Source organism: Pogoniulus pusillus, chromosome 25 (genome assembly GCF_015220805.1).
Source record: "Pogoniulus pusillus isolate bPogPus1 chromosome 25, bPogPus1.pri, whole genome shotgun sequence".
Taxonomy (NCBI): Eukaryota; Metazoa; Chordata; class Aves; order Piciformes; family Lybiidae; genus Pogoniulus; species Pogoniulus pusillus.
The window spans coordinates 10,943,619-10,960,284 of NC_087288.1; the positions used below are offsets into that span (position 1 = coordinate 10,943,619).

The following is a 16,666-nucleotide window of genomic DNA, read 5'->3' on the forward strand; positions in this document are numbered from 1 at the left end:
CATAAAAACTTTTTCAACTGTATCCTAGTTAGAAACCCGACCTTGTGGAGTCCCAGATTTGGCAGAAGGAAAGTGCTTCTGGAAATACTCTTTCCCAGTGTCTCAATCATTTATTTATGAATGTGAAGTTACACACTGAGTCATATTTAGCCAAGAGTCCTTCAAGAGTTGGACTTACACTCATTTTCCAGCAACTGTAGACTTAAGGAGATCACTCTTACCAGATGTAGCTATGTGATTTCTGCCAGAGGGCCCAGGCTGCCTTTCCTAGCTTTCAAAAACAATGAGAAGCTCAGTAAGAGTCACAGATCATTCACTTACTGCCAACAAGTTGATGAAACAAACTTTAATACTGAAAAGTCAGGTATTTATTGTCCAAATAAAGAACATTTTGTATGAGAAACTAATCTGGGTGGATGTTAAATTGCAAATCTGATTGGCAGCACTCAGAAAATTGCTGCCAGAAATTGTTAGGGAAAGTTGCAAACTGGTATCTCAAATCAGTTAGGGCACAGCACTGTTTTATAGTTCTCAGCCTCTTTTCGTTTGCTGGACCAATAATGTCTTTGGGAGATACCTATTGAAGATTTTTCAGAAGACATGTTTCAACTTCAACATTGTGGATTAGAGCTTTTGGGTTTGTCTGTTTCAGTGTCTCTGTAAAAGGTTAACCTTCCTGGGGCAGTGGTCTTGACCCTCATCCCAGGTCTTCCTGACTCATCCCCAGGGGTGAGTCCAAACATTACTCCAAGTGTAGTCTTTAGCCCACCCTTGCTTCCTGTCTAGCCCTCTATGAAAGCAGAGGAACTTACTGGTTTGTGCTCTCTTGCTCTGTGTCCCTGCCTGCCAGCACTGCCTTCCTGTTCCTTTTTGTTTTACCACGTGGCCATCAGCCCATGGGGAGGATAAAGAACCCATTGCCACCAGTCTGGTTATATATATATGTGTGTGTGTGTATATATATATATATATATATATAAAATCTTGTTTTCCCTTCTCTATACCTCTTTGTAACTCCCCTACCTCAAATGCCTTTTATTTATTGTTAAAGCTTTCTCTTTTAACTTCCAAATCGAAGTGAGACCCTTTGTTTGGGTGTGTTTTACCTTTTCCTCTCTACATCTAATTCTTTCTCTTTGAAAGAAAAGGAGGAAGAGGAAAAGTCACCCTATAGATTGTAATTGGCTCTATTAACCATATTTGAGTCTCTGGGAAATTTAAACTAGAACTGAGACAGTCACTGCACCAGAAATTTTTGCATTCTTAATCCACACAAGGGTAGAATGCCATCTAAGTGTGCATCATTCTGCTTCTTGCTAGCAGTTTTGTAATTTTCCTAGTTTAAAAAAAGCCCAGAATTTATTTTTTGTGGGAGTTTTGATTCGTTTCTTCAAAATATGTTTTCATTCCAGACTGAAACACAACCAGATGAAAAAAGGTCACATGCATAGAGGGAGGTGTGGATGTGAGCTCGCACACAGACACATCTCAGAATGTTGCATGAAGGGAAATTTCTACAAAGCTTTGAGTGTTCTAGATGACAGATTTTATATTGATAAAATCAAGATGGTTCCCTTAAATGTCAATATGACATTAAAACATAGTGTGGTGTAAAAAAGCTTTTTTTTTTTTTCTGACATGAAAGACCTTGCACATGCTCTTGATTTCACTCCCCGGTGGCATTTCAGTGAAATTGTTATGTTTCTGAGTGGAACAGCAACATTCCACTGGAAAATTTGCATCCAGCTGTTTGCAGATTCTCTCCACTGTTTGTTCAATTGTGAACTCCTTTTGTTGGCATAGGGACAATTATAGGCACTTTATCTGTCTGGCATCTCAATTAGTAGATGAATGATCTAGGATTTCAAGCTTTCTGGTTACTAATAGCCTGTGTTTTCTAACCCTTCAGTTAGTCATCATTAAGCATAAGATCTTTAATAATATCTTTTTAAATACCAGGATTATAGCTAAGGTGCAAGAGATAATCAAGATAGGATTGTCTTAGATCATGCCTTAAATGATCAAAGAATCAGTTTATAACCAAGGTCCTCTTAGAATTATGAGGTGATCTCATACAAAATATCTGATGGTTTTGAGAGTTCTTTTCAGAAAAAGCAAATATTTGTATACAATGAACACAAAAAAAATGTATATAAGCAATGACACTAAGATGTGTCAAAAAGACTTGGTCTTAAAACTGAACTTTTTCTCATGATGTATGCATGTATACACACACATGTTTATGTACACATATATATACATGTATGTATATGCTCCCTATACTATATCTCATGCATATATAATCTTCCAGTTCTGTACTCATTTTTCCAGTAACAGAGACTTTCATAGTCTTTAACATACTTGCTATCCTCACGCCCTTATGCCAACATTTCCAGCAGCTAACTTTGAATGATAAGTGGCTTTGCATCGGTGTGGTGGAAGAAGTTTCTGCTGTGTAGATACTTGGTTAGTGTTGAAACTTTAGGGCTTCCACCAAAAAAATTAACCTATGTGTGTTAGGTACTTGTAGTGCTGTCAGCCAATGTGTTGTCACAACAACTGATACTTCTTTGATAGGAAACTCTTGATAATCTGTGAATCTTTTTGTTCATTATGGGGTCAGTGCTGTTTAACATCTTTGTCAGTGATATGGACAGAGGAATCGAGTGCACCCTCAGCAAGTCTGCAGAGGGCACCAAGCTGTGTGGCACAGGTGCCTTTCTATAGTGCAGGGATCCATCCAGAGGGACCTGGACAGGCTGGAGGTGTGGGCCTAGGCCAACCTCATGACATTCAGCAAGGCCAAGTGCAACGTCCTGCATCTGGGTGGGTGCTATCCCGAGCACAACTCCAGGCTGGGTGGGGAATGGCTGAGAGCAGCCCTGAGGAAAAGGACCTGGGGGTCTGGGCTGATGAAAAGCTCAACATAAGCCTGCAGTGTGAGTGTAGTCCAGACAGCAACAGTGTGCTGGGCTGCAGTGTGGCCAGCAGGGCAAGAGCAGGGATTCTGCCCCTTTACTCTGCTCTCCTCAGACTCCACCTGGAGTATTGTGTGCAGTTCTGGAGCCCCCAACACAAGAAGGGCATGGAACTGTCTGAGCCAGTCCAGAGGAGACCATGGAGATGCTCAGAGGGCTGCAGCAGCTGGAAATACTGAGAGAGTTGGGGTTCTGCAGCCTGGAGAAGACAAGGCTTTGTGGATACCTTGTAATGGACTTCCATTATCTGAAGTGGGCTACAGGAAGGCTGGGGAGGGACTGTTTACAAGGTCTTGTAATGAGAGGACAAGGGGGAATGGGTTTGAATTGGCAGAGGGGAGATTTAAACTAGATGTTAGGAAAGGGTTCTTTGCAGTGCAGGTGGTGAGACATTGGCACAGGTTGCCCAGGGAGGTTGTGGCTGCTCCCTCCCTGGAGGTGTTCAAGGCCAGGCTGGATGAGGCCTTGAGCAACCTGTTCTAGTGGGAGGTGTCCCTGCCTATAGCAGGGGTTTGGAACTGGATGATCTTTGAGGTCTCTTCCGACCTAAACCGTTCTGTGATTCTGTCACTCCATGATTCTATGATTTATCACCTTTACTTCAGGTCTCATTCTAAGCTGCAGTCAAATTTGTGTGCAGCTGTCCTTTTCTGCCAACAGCAGACTCATAGCATCACATGTAAATGATTTCAGCAGAACGAATTGCCCACTGGGGTTAGCAGCAAGCTTCTGACACATCCAGAATGATCAGCTGTGCTCCTTTCATGCAGAGAATGGATGGATCTATAGCTTATGCTACTGCAATTATACCATGGGAACAAACCAAAAATAGTTGAATTTTGAAAGTTTCTTCAAGATTTGTCTCTCCTGGTAACACTGAAAAATGAGACTCTTATGGTGGTGTGCAGGAGTATCTGACATTCGAATAAAGCTTAGGCGTTTTAAACATGTGCATATGAAACTAACGCACAACTGGAGCTGATTTGATTCAGCATAGCACTGAAAAAGCTACATTTTGATTGCTCACAGATACTTCTCACATCATCTTTTTGTTGATGTGGACCCATGCCTCCTCCTTGTATCCTGAAACTGTTTTCCCACACTGAGCAAATCACTGCTTTGGTGGAAATTATGTGTTTGTCTTGTGTTTTGAAAACCAAAAGTCTGTACTTAGAGTTCCAATCACAACGTTACTGATTTGCAAACATATTGTCATTCTTCACCCTCAGAAGGAGTTTGTCAAATGATAGGAACTTCTGCATCCCACTATGTTAATTGCATACATGAATCACAGAAATGTGATGGCATGTGAGGCTCTCCAAAAATTTCAGATGACTTTAGAAACGTTTTACAAACTGTATGGGTACATGTCTGTGCCCTAGAAAGTTCTCCTGAGATCAGTGACTGATAGCTCCTTCATATGGGGATGCTGCCAGAAGCAGAGTGAGAAACAGGGAGAAAGAGAGAAGAAGAATAATGACTCTAACGATGTACTCAATCCCACAGGAGTCTTCATTGGTGCGTATGTGCTCAAAAATAGCAATACCACCAGAAAGATGGCTACCAAGACAAACTGTACAGAAACCTTCAGGGCTGGAACACTCTCTAAGAATGAAGAGGAAAACATCACGGTATCTGAGGTAAATGTCAGCACTGGTACAGAGATATATATTTGCCATTAAGCTCTGCTGGCATTTTGTCTTTCAAGATCCTTTTTACAGCTGCTCCTTGTCTGGACAGATGTCTGCCATTTGAGACTTGTGTTGTCCAGGGTGGCCATTCTGCTCAAGCTGGCTTTGGTCTTATGTGCCTCACTTTAAAATTGGCTTTTTTTTTTAATTAGGTGAAAAATGGGAGTGAGAAATCACAGTAATTTTTTTTTCCCATGTGACAAAACATTTCTGAAGGCTTCTAGGCTGAAACAGATAAATGCTTCCAGGATTTACACAGTGGGTTGACATTTGGTAGAAAGGTTATATTGGTAGCAAATATATTCCTCTAAATAATCTTGGGGAAAATTTCTTGTGTTTGGCCATGCCATGTGTGTCTGAAAAACCTGTGTGCATGTTAGTAACATGCTCTATTTCCTCATAGCTCCAAATGCTAGCTGGACTTCCTTACACAGCAAAGGAGTTTTACGTATATCCTGTTGCCTTTCACAATACAAGATCCGTAGCACAACCAGTCTGCATGGCTGTATTGTCTGTTAGCTCCAGGACCATGCATGGCTCAGACACCCTCCTGGCTCCCAGGATCTGTGTGGTAAACGCTGCAGTGCCTTGCAAGAACCTGTCTTTGTTCACCATGCTGCTTCTTTTGCTTGGAGCTGCTGGGGGATGAGAAGGAGAGCACAGAAGAAGGATGCCCTGCCTGGGACAACAACTGTAGGCTCACAGCATAAGAGAGGCTGCTCTGAGTGCAAGGAAGTAAAGAAATAGGCATGGAAGGGAAAGGAAGGACCTGTGACAAGTGGGACAGAAAAAAAAAGTAGCAACAGAGGCAAGACCTGGGACATGGAAAGAAAGAGTGAAGAGAGAGTGTAACCACAGGAAAAGTGTCTGCCATAGCTGAGTTTCAAGGACAAAAAGCCCACCCCCTCAAAAAAAAACACACTCTGTAAAATACTGTAGATGTCATCTCTTTAAATCCCTTTGGCATTAAATTCACTCCAGGCATTTGTCAAAGGCTGTTATAAATTCGAAGATATCGATCTCTTCTGAAGGCACATAAAGTGTTTGTGACTGTGGCTCTGCATGACAGAACACTCAGTTTTACACCCCCAAAACTATAGCAAACTGGACACTACAGTCACAGAACACCACAGATGGAAATGGAAGCCACCAAAACTGAGTTTTATGGTATCTTTATTCACCATGGATCCTGATTCGTCATAAATGCCATATGTTTTGTGCATCAAAGCTACAAAGGGAGAATCATAGTTATAGAATCAACTAGTTTGGAAGAGACCTCCAAGATCATCCAGCCCAACCTATCACCCAGACCTAGCCAATGAACCAGACCATGACACTAAGTGCCACATCCAGGCTTTCCTTGAACACCTCCAGGGATGGCGACTCCACCACCTCCCTGGGCAGCCCATTCCAATGCCAATCACTCTCTCTGCCAACAACTTCCTCCTAACATCCAGCCTAGACCTCCCCCGGCACAACTTGACACTGTGTCCTCTTGTTCTGTTGCTGGTTGCCTGGCAGAAGAGAGCAACCCCACCTGGCTACAATGTCCCTTCAGGTAGTTGTAGACAGCAATGAGCTCTGCCCTGAGCATCCTCCAGGCTAAACAACCCCAGCTAAACTACGACCCTTTTTCATTGTTGTCATGGGCGCGTAGGAGCACTCAGAGCAGCCGCAGCTGTGTGAACACAGAGAAGGTGGGCACAGTGGACCGCAGGTACTGGGCACCCAACGTCCTGGAGCTGTTAACAGAACCACAAAGCCTGACTGCCAACAGTGCTTCACAGCTTTGTTTTCCCTTCGCGCCAGTAGCTTTGGGGAGCGAACCGGCGAAGGAGAATTCCAGGGAGCGAGGAGGTCTCCCCGCAGACGCCAGCGGCGAGCCGCGGCAGCTGAACTGGCCCTGGCAGCTGAACTGGCCGCGGCGGCTGCGCTGAACTGGCCGCGGCGGCTGAGCTGAGCTGGCCGCGCCCGGGCGGGGGGGAGGGCGGGGCGGGGGAGGGTCCCCAGCCCGCTGTGGGCGGGCGCGCGCCCCCGTCAGGAGCCAACCCCCTCCCGCTGGAGCGCGCGCTCGCAGGGCGTTGGCGGCGGCGGCGGGGGGGCGGGGGGGAGGAGTCACGCGCCCCGGCACGCTCCGCCGGCCCGGCCCCCGCCCCGCCCCGGCCCCGCGCGGCTCTGCCGTCTGGCAGCCGCGGCGCTTGCCGGCGCCTCTCCTGCGTGCGCTCCACTTGGTACGGCCCACCCCGGGGATCATGGCGATTGATGGTAAGTAGGCCAATAACCGGCTCCTCTCGCCCCGAATCGTTCTCCTCCCCCATCCCCCTCCTCTCCCTCTCCTCCCCCGGGTGCATGGTTGGGGGCGGTGGCTCCAGGTGGGGAGGGCTCCCACCGCGGCGGGAGGTAGGGGCGCACCGAAACCGAGCGGCACCCCTGTCTGGCTTTACCGGGAGCCGCGCTGAGGAAGGCGGCAGCGGGGCGCCTGCTCTCCTCTCCGCTACTCTCCGCCCCCTAACCCGGCCCCGCGGCGGGGGCTAAACTGAAGGGATTTCGTTCGCGGGGGAGAGACGAGTGTCACTACCCCCTTCCTCCCGTTCCGTGCCTGGCAGCCGGGCACGGGTTATTAATCCCTGGCATGGTGGCCGGCATCCTTTCCCTTCCTTCTCCACCGCCGCCTGCCCCAGGGCTGCCAGGCGTGCACCGCGGAGGGGACCAGAGGAGATCGAAGCCGCTCTCTTCATGCCGTGAGCCGCCCTTGCTCTGTCAGGGCGGTGGGGGCGAGCAGCTCCTCCGGGGCCGGCTTAGAAGCCGGGGCTGTGCCGCCTCTGCCCGCCGCTGGGTCCGAGACTGCCGGAGCGAGGGGGTGTCTCCTGCTTGTAAATGTCAGTGTGCGCCGCCTTATCTGTCCTCCCCGGAGAGACTTCGCCAAGTGCTTTAAAAGTAATCGTCTCTCTTGGCCCCAGAGTCTCCGAGAGCCAGTTCCCCAGGCGAGAGAGGCTCTCTGCTGGTTGCCCAGCTAGTCAGGGCTAACAGGCTGTGTAGAACCTCGTGTCCGCAGATCTTTCTAGTCGTGACTTAACAACAACAACAAAGGAGTGAGGTGTACTAGACACTTGTTGGGTTTGTTGGAAGATGGTAATCATAAAAGGCAAGGCTTCTTTCTAAGCTTTGTTTTGAAACCTCACCTCTCGGTTTTGAGAGGAATTTTACAGCTGATTAAGAAACCTATAACAGAGAAAACAAACAAACAAACAAATAATCCCAGAACTTTATTTCCAGCAAAACAAGGTCCTAAGGTATGGTGCTTCTTTGACTGCAGTGTTTCTTCCTGAAAACCTATCTTGTTATAACTTGAAGAATCTAGGAAAACAGTGAGGCAGGGGGAAACCAAACTGTTCCCGTTTGTTTTGCATGTGGGATGCTTCAGTGCTGTCAGTTTCCTGAGACCTCTCTGTAAGGGAGAAGTTGGCAAAGCTGTGTGTCCACCCTGTCTTGTACTCCATGCACACTAGGAGTCTAGATTGGCCAGCTTTGAGTTGGCTAGGTTCTTTTCTGCTCTTAAGCCTTCTTAGTGTTACCAAGAAGATAGCAAAAAATTCTGATGTGTCTAGACTTTATGCATAACTAAACTTCAGGAAAAGAACGTACATTTTACCAGTCCTTCAAAATCTGTCTCTGTTTTTGTTTTATGCTGCATTGTCCCAGAAGTCTGAAAGAATATTAAATCTGAAAATGCTCACAAAATGTGAAATTAATGTTTAATAATTTCATAGAATCAACCAGGTTGGAAGAGACCTCCAAGATCATCCAGTCCAACCTAGCACCCAGTCCTATTCAGTCAACTAGACCATGGCACTAAGTACCCAAGCCAGGCTTTTCTTCAACACCTCCAGGGATGGCAACTCCACCACCTCCCTGGGCAGCCCATTCCAATGCCAATCACTCTCTCTGCCAAAAACTTTCTCTCAACATCCAGCCTAGACCTCCCCCAGCACAACTTGAGGCTATGTCCCCTTGTTCTGTTGCTGGTTGCCTGGCAGAAGAGACCAACCCCACATGGCTACAGCCTCCCTTCAGGTAGTTGCAGACAGCAACGAGGTCTGCCCTGAGCCTCCTCTTCTGCAGGCTGCACACCCCCAGCTCCCTCAGCCTCTCCTCACAGGGCTGTGCTCCAGGCCCCTCACCAGCTTTGTCACCCTCCTCTGGACGCCTTCCAGTACCTCAACATCTCTCTTGAATGGAGGAGCCCAGAAATGGAAAAGGACTCCAGGTGTGGCCTGAGCAGTGCTGAGTACAGGGGCAGAATAACCTCCCTTGTCCTGCTGGCCACACTGTTGATTCAGGCCAGGATGCCATTGGCTCTCCTGGCCACCTGGCCACACTGCTTGCTCATGTCCATCTACTATCTACCAGTATCTGCAGGTCCCTGTCTTCCTGGCTGCTCTCCAGCCACTCTCCCCAGCCTGTAGTGCTGCTTGGGGTTTAGAGAGTTTAGAGTATTGCCACTTAAAAGTTAAAGCAAATTATTGCCATTTAAAAGTTAAAGCAAATACTCGAATGAATAAAGCAATCTGGCCTTTGTGAAAAGCACAACACTTTTCATTAGGGCTGGACTTTAGAAATAGCCCATCTGCCTTGTGGGTATTTAACGTGGAATTGCCAAAATGAGACTGCAGCTCTTGAGAACATGGGGTGCGTAGTTTATGGTTAAATGTGAAGTGGGATGAAAAAATAAGCCAGTTGTGAAAGTAATACACCAGACTTCGATTTAGTGACCTTCCTGAAGGCATGCAATGTATTTTTCTGCTGCACTCTGTAGTAGGGATGCAGGATCCTCTTTGCTTTCAACCAAATAGCTGATTGCTGTAGCATTGTTAGTAGGTGTTACAGATTTACTCTTCATCTTGGTGTTCTTGCCGTCTTTTTTTTTGTGCAACAGTTATCTTGCCTTGACTGTTTAGCAGTAATGTTCTGTGGCCACCAGTGTTTAAAAATGCAGTTTTGATGAATACTAACTCTTGAAGTCAGGATCAAAGCACTGGGTTTCTAGTCTAAAGTGTCAACGTGCAGAATTTAAATTGTATCCAAGTAATTTTTTAAGTATAGTTACATAAATGGACAAAACACTTTGCTCACTTTTAAAGATCCTGTAATTGTCCAAACTTTTTTTTTGTATAGGCATGGAAAATGAGCAAAATTTAAACCTGAATGAAAACAAATATTAAATAAACTTCTTTAAAACATAACATACAGAGTTATATGTAGAGTACATAAATTTAAAAGCTCAAATTAGAATGGTATTTGTTAGTTGCTGTTTTTAAAACTCTGTAAGTACCATTTCTAGTATCACTTAATCAGCTTACTAGTTTATGTAATTTCTAATACTAAACCCCAAAGCTTTAATAAAATTGAAGGGGTTTGTATCAAGAAAACCTGAGAGCTATTTGCCATGAGCAGTGACCATTGTTGTTTGGATCAGTGGCAGTGCATCATTACCCCGGGCAGCGCTACAGGCTGGGGACAGAGTGGCTGGAGAGCAGCCAGGAAGAAAGGGACCTGGGGATACTGGTAGATAGCAGATGGACATGAGCCAGCAGTGTGCCCAGGTGGCCAAGAGAGACAATGGCAACCTGGTCGGGATCAGGAACAGTGTGGCCAGCAGGACAAGGGAGGTTATTCTGCCCTTGTACTCAACACAGGTCAGGCCACACCTGGAGTCCTGTGTCCAGTTTTGGGCTGCTCCATTCAAGAGAGATGTTGAGGTACTGGAAGGTGTCCACAGGAGGGCGCCAAAGCTGGTGAGAGGCCTGGAGCACAGCCCTGTGAGGAGAGGCTGAGGGAGCTGGGGGTGTGCAGCCTGCAGAAGAGGAGGCTCAGGGCAGAGCTCATTGCTGTCTGCAACTACCTGAAGGGAGGCTGTAGCCATGTGGGGTTGGTCTCTTCTGCCGCATATCCAGCAACAGAACAAGGGGACATAGCCTCAAGTTGTGCTGGGAGAGGTCTAGGCTGGATGTTAGGAGGAAGTTTTTGGCAGAGAGAGTGATTGGCATTGGAGTGGGCTGCCCAGGTAGGTGGCGGAGTCACTGTTCCTGGAGGTGTTGAAGCAAAGCCTGGATGGGGCACTTTGCGCCATGGTCTGGTTGATTGGCTAGGTCTGGGTGCTAGGTTGGACTGGATGAGCTTGGAGGTCTCTTCCAACTTGGTTTATTCTATGATTTTTTTTGGTATTATGATTGCTAACAGGCAAGTATGCATCATGTGACCAAATTCAAAGTCCTATTTAGCTGTTTCAGTAGCAATTAACATCCTTTTCTTCAGAAAGTTGGTTTATTAAATAATTTTTAATCTCTCTACAGGTGCATTGGGTCATAGATTGCATGGGTCAGGCAGTCTCAGATTTGTTAGGAAACAGCAGAGTGCAGTGCGATTGGAAAAGTTTTGTCTCAATAGAGATTAAAAACTTTTATTTACAGATCTTATTACTGTGTATTTTTCTTCCAAAACAAAGTTAGTAGTAAGTAGGAGATCTGTTTTAAAATGCAAGGTTATTTATTGCTTAATATTCCCACTTTTTCATAGGGAAAGGTTAAATTAATCTAATAAGGAGTGAGTGGTGATGATAACAAATATGAAAGAGCCCAGACTCAAAGCATTAGTAAGACCAGACTGGTAAACATTCTGAGATTAAGATCTTCTCACCTGCAGCAGCCCAGGCCTGGGCTTTTGTGACAGTTTGTTGCGACTGGGAGGAGAGAAAATTGAGGAGTCACTTCTGAGAATCCTGCATCATTGCTGTGGTAATAGTCCTCATGGCAGAATTTTGATTTCTTTATGCTGCTATTTCCCTTTTGAGCAATAGCATAACTTTGATGCCTGTCTTAGTTTTCTTGACCTGAGATCTGACTGAGGAGCTAGCAGTGGAAGCCATATGCAGTTGCCTGGAGGGAAGAGAAATGTAAAGGTCACAGCACAATGCTTTCTAGCCTAAGGCAGAATTGCATATTTTACATACCCTCTTGAATCTACTTATTCCAGTTTTAGAGCTGCACCTGAATATGCTATGATGTGGTCTAGACTATACAAAAGTGTTTCTCAGGAGGGGAATACATTTAGAGAAGAACTTTTTCAGACTGAGTTTAGTTTTTAATTTAAATTCCTTCATATGATTTTCCACTGTGAGGAGTTTAGTGTTAAGAATTGAGGAGTAGTATTATAGAAAATACTTAGCTATACAGATAAAAGGGATCTGATAGGGAAGAAAGACTTGTAGAGTAATGCTGTTGTCTAATTATTGCTAATTAGACTGATGAACTTGACTTCCTGTGTGATCCTACCAGTGTAATATTCGCCCTTCCTGATGTAGTGTGAGGAGGTCCTTGTCATGTGTCTAGGCATTCAAATAGCTTTCATTTTGTCCGTGCATCCTCTTGAGTGTCTCTGATGTCCCAGGCTCCTTGATGTTTCTGCTAAGATTGTTGTGCCTCTCTTTCCTCACCTGCCAGCTGTTTGGTGGGTAGCAGGCAGCCGTGTGCTGTGTAGGGATTTATTGGCCATTTGGCTGTCCCTGGGTTTGGTGCGATTTGTGTTGTGTTTAACTGCTGATTTTTTTTTAATGAAACATGGAATCCTAAAAGTATTAACTTCTAAACATTTTCTGCCAATTTTGATTTAAATCAGCCAGTGGATTTGTAAGGGAATCAGGCAGGGATTGAGATGTTTGATTGTATAACTCTAATTTCCTTGGGAAACAAGACAGAAGTTACTGAGTGAACCTTTTTGTTTATGAATGGAAGAAAAGAGAGGATTTCAAGTGTTGCTTTGTAACTGGTTGCATGAGAGCTACGTCTAGTTGCAAATTTCCAGAATCCAAAATAGGAAACAAAAGAGCAGCGAGCTGTGTACAGTGCTTAGCTAGGGGTATCATAAGTGTGGCTCATAGGTTGAATGTGGCCTAGGGAACAATTTTATCTCGACTTCCAAGTTGCCTGGGATATTCAGGTGTCACTGCAGCATGTACTAGAATGGTGTAAGATGACACTGAGATCCTCAAGTTCGTGCTGACTTGAATTGATGGTGATGCTTTTGAATCCAAGCTGGTGCAGCCAGGGCAGGGGTTAAGCAGCAGCAGTATTGAATAAAGATTAAACACAACAAGCTGTGTTTTGTACTTAGGCCCACTCTCAAGCACATTTGCTAAATGTGGTGTGGATTAAATGTGAGGGTATCAGATTTGATCAGTCACACAGAATCTTTTAATATTGTCTTATGGTCTGTAATGGAAACTATCCAATGGGTGTTATCTGGTATTAATTTCTCTTTTTGCCACTGTAGGAGTGGCTGATGACAGTAAAACCTTGTGCCGTTTGCAAAATGACTGATTTCCTGGTGGGGTTTGTGTTACACCATCATTGTTGTAGTGTTCTGAATCTACCAAAGTAAAATTAGGTCTTCTTTTAGGTAATAGAATGAGCTACATTTAAAAAAAAATCTAATCTCTAATGTTCTGCAGACTTCTTTTTGACAACCTCCCTGTGGGCTGTGATGGAACTATCATTCTTGGTATCTGAAGAGCTGATGTATTCAGAGGGAAATTTTTCTTGAACTTTGTTCATTTTTAGCAGTTAGTGCTTTTGCAAGTTAAAACTCTTGGCATCCAAGATGGGCACACAGGAAAGCAAATACACAGGTGCTACCTGTTTAAACCTGTTGGTTTATGTTTCTGCCTAGCAAAATACAAGTGATCTCTAAGAGAGGAAGGAGTCTTACTGTCTTCCAGAGAACTTTCAGCTGCTTTAACATCAGGTCATATTTTCTCTTCCCGTATTCCTAACCTGATCCTCTTACACTTCTTCCAGCGTTTATAATGAATGATGCAAGGGTTCCGCAGCTGATACTCTCAGGCTTTTTCCTGAACATTGTCAGCTTTTGAATTGCATAAGGCAAAAGTCCTACATTGTATACAGAACTAAATGTGCACCTGGAGACTGAAGTGAATTTCAAGTCAGCATTTAATCCTTGAACTTACAAATTTTTGAGTATTTATAGGCTTGATATTAAGAGGAAGTTCTTCACAGAGTGATTTGCATTGGAATGGGCTGCCCAGGAAGGTGGTGGAGTCACCATCCCTGGAGGTGTTCAATAAAAGACTGGATGGGGCACTTAGTGTCAGGGTCTGGTTGATTGACTAGGGCCGAGTGATAGTTTGGACTGGAAGAGCTTGGAGGCCTCTTCCAATCTGGTTGATTCTATGTTTCCTGATTTCTGTGTACATCTATCTCTAGAGTAAGATGGAGATGTTTTCATATTTTCAGTTTAGTTTCTTTCTGTGACAAGGTTGTTCAAAGCTGAGAGACTTCTTCACTTAAAGATAGTATTTCATGTGGTTGATAAACTGAATAATTTAAAATACAAAAGATACTTTCTTCAACTTCATTTTCAAAATGTTGGTGGCTTGGTGTATTCTTATTTAACACTTGATTTCTATCCAAAAAGCTGTTTGGAAAAGACTAATAGATTAATCTCCTATTTAGTAAGAAATATCATTCAGCATTTCAGGTGAAATGAAAAGGAGAAAAATTAAAATCCTAAATGTAATTATTGTGGTCAGTTAAAACAACATAGAGATTAATGTTAGGGCTTTACTTAATGGAAAATTGTTACATTTAAGTATCAGAAAAATTGAAAATAGATACATTTCAGTAGAAAACAGTAGGTAATAGTTCAAAATCCAAACTTAAAATTAGTAGTTTGCAATGAGATTCCAAGTTGGTTGATTTGACTGAAGGCAGTGTGTAATTAATAGTGCTCAGTATTCTTCCCTCAATCATTTTTAGGTAAAGCTTTTCTTCTTAACTGTCTAGCATCTACATAATGATTTTTTCCCAGTATTTTTTATTCTTTCTTCACTGCTGAGTATTTATTGGAGGAAGAAAATCTTGTGAAAAGAATCCCTCTTTTACTTTCTCTTTTGTACTCTAAAGATGATCACAATTACTTCAAAGAAGATTGTAGCCTCTCCCAGAAGTTTGTTTTTAATAAATGCCTTCTTGTAAAACCAAATATTATTTTTTACTAGTTTGTTGTTGTGTCTTCCTTCAGACTTGTTTTCTGAATGAAAACAATATTACTCAGCTTATAGAATGAGTGCACTGAAATGAGGGAGTTATTACATTATTATAGCTGGGTTTTGTAGTGGTGATAACTACAAAACACTTCAGATGCTAAACTGATTGATATGTGATTTCCTGCTGAAGAGTACCTTTGGGGCTTGTATTTTATATTGCTAAATATGAGAATAAAAGTATGTTGACATAAAATGTGGATTCTTTTCATTTTAATATTTCTCAGACATTTAATTCATTTTTAGAAGTATTATGTTTTACTCCATGTGTTTGGGTTTGTTTGTAATAGAATCAACCAGGTTGGAAGAGACCTCCAAGATCATCCAGTCCAACCTATCATCCAGACATTGGTCCCTTCTATCTTTTTTCCCCTATCTAATTTATGCATTTCTTCCAGTTATTTATTTAAAATAAAAAATTCAACTATGAATATAGTATCTTTTTAAAAACTTACCATAGCATTTCTTAGTGATCAATTATGAGTTTAAAATATTAGTTAATACTACGTTGTTATATCCTTTTTTATATGGCATGGTTCCTTTACTATGGAATGAACCAGAATAATAGGTGCTCTATGTCTTTCCACATGTTTGCAAGGGGAAGAATTTTGTTGTTTAAAGCTTGTCTTAGTGTGTTGTGCAGTGTTTGAAGACGTGTAGTGGTAAATGCAGATGGAATTGATGTTTTGTGATTTTTCTGGAACTGTCTGTTTTGTGCTTTTGTGAGATTCCAGACAAGTGGCTATGAAAACCTAGGCAGTTTTCTTCAGTTCTGTATTAATATACATGCAGTCTGTTGCTGTCACTGGAAAAAGACTTAATGGGTATTAGGAGTTTGGTCAAGATGGGCCATTGATAGCATGGAATTTTAAAGTTTGACTTCAGGGCATATAATTCCCTAAGTTACTAACTTAAAAGAGTCATGAGTACTGTAAATGTATTCAATATAAAATACTAAGATTTTTTTTTAAATGACTCTTTAATAGTTTTTAGATCTCATTAAAAGAACTAATTCAAAACTTTAGAACTGCCCATTCCTCCTCCTTCTGCAAGACTTACCAGTAGCTTGTTTCATGTCTTGTCCTTGTATCACACCACCTTCCTCTTTCTGCGTGCTTGACTGACTGTGTTTGCCTATCTTTGTGGATCTCTTCATTGTCATCACTAGGTGTATCATGTGTTGATATTTTCTTTACTAGTTGTAATTCTAACATTAAAATGATGGTTTTGGTTTGGGGTTTGTTTTTTAACTAAAGCTTAATAGTTCTAGCAAGAGTTATATTATTCCTATATAAATGTCTCATTCTCTATAACTTTTTTTTTTAAATGAAACCTCTTAAAGAGAAAGTCCAGGTAAATCCAGCTTTTGGTAACAGGCTTTCTTGTTTGCTTTTATTTTTTGTTGTTAAACTGTGGAGAAATTATCATAACATTTGGCATTCCATTGTGTTACCTCTGCTATGAGGACAGGCTACAAGAGTTGGGGCTTTTCAGCCTGGAGAAGATAAGGCTTCGTGGAGACCCTATAGTAGCCTTCCAGTATCTGAAGGGGGATACAGGAAGGCTGGGGAGGGACTATTGACAAGGTCTTGTAATGACAGGACAAGGGGGAATGGGTTTAAACTGGCAGAGGGGAGATTCAAACTAGATGTTAGGAAAGGGTTATTTGCAGTAAGGATGGTGAGACAGTGGCACAGGTTGCCCAGGGAGGTTGTGGCTGCTCCCTCTCTGGAGGTGTTGAAGGCCAGGTTGGATGAGGCTTTGAGCAACCTGTTCTAGTGGGAGGTGTCTGGTGGGAGGGAATTGGAGCTGGATGATCCTTGAGGTCCCTTCCAACCTAAACCATTCTATGCAACAATTTTTTGGTGTATATTTGAAGA

At 43.3% G+C, this 16,666-nt stretch overlaps 1 protein-coding gene across 4 annotated transcripts in view; it reads left to right on the plus strand.

Annotated features, from left to right (window-relative positions):
- The window catches only part of SYT14 (synaptotagmin 14), a 116,812-nt gene that overhangs the window by 26,003 nt on the left and 74,143 nt on the right, over positions 1 to 16,666 (plus strand). For 3 of the 4 annotated variants that reach the window (XM_064164424.1, XM_064164425.1, XM_064164427.1), the window contains exon 1: positions 6,853 to 6,934. The exons of the other annotated variant lie outside the window; for it this stretch is intronic. In XM_064164424.1, coding sequence (XP_064020494.1) covers positions 6,922 to 6,934 — 13 coding nt within the window. In that variant the 5' untranslated portion in view covers positions 6,853 to 6,921. Of the gene's footprint in view, positions 1 to 6,852; positions 6,935 to 16,666 lie in introns of those variants that run through there. 4 annotated transcript variants of the gene reach the window in all.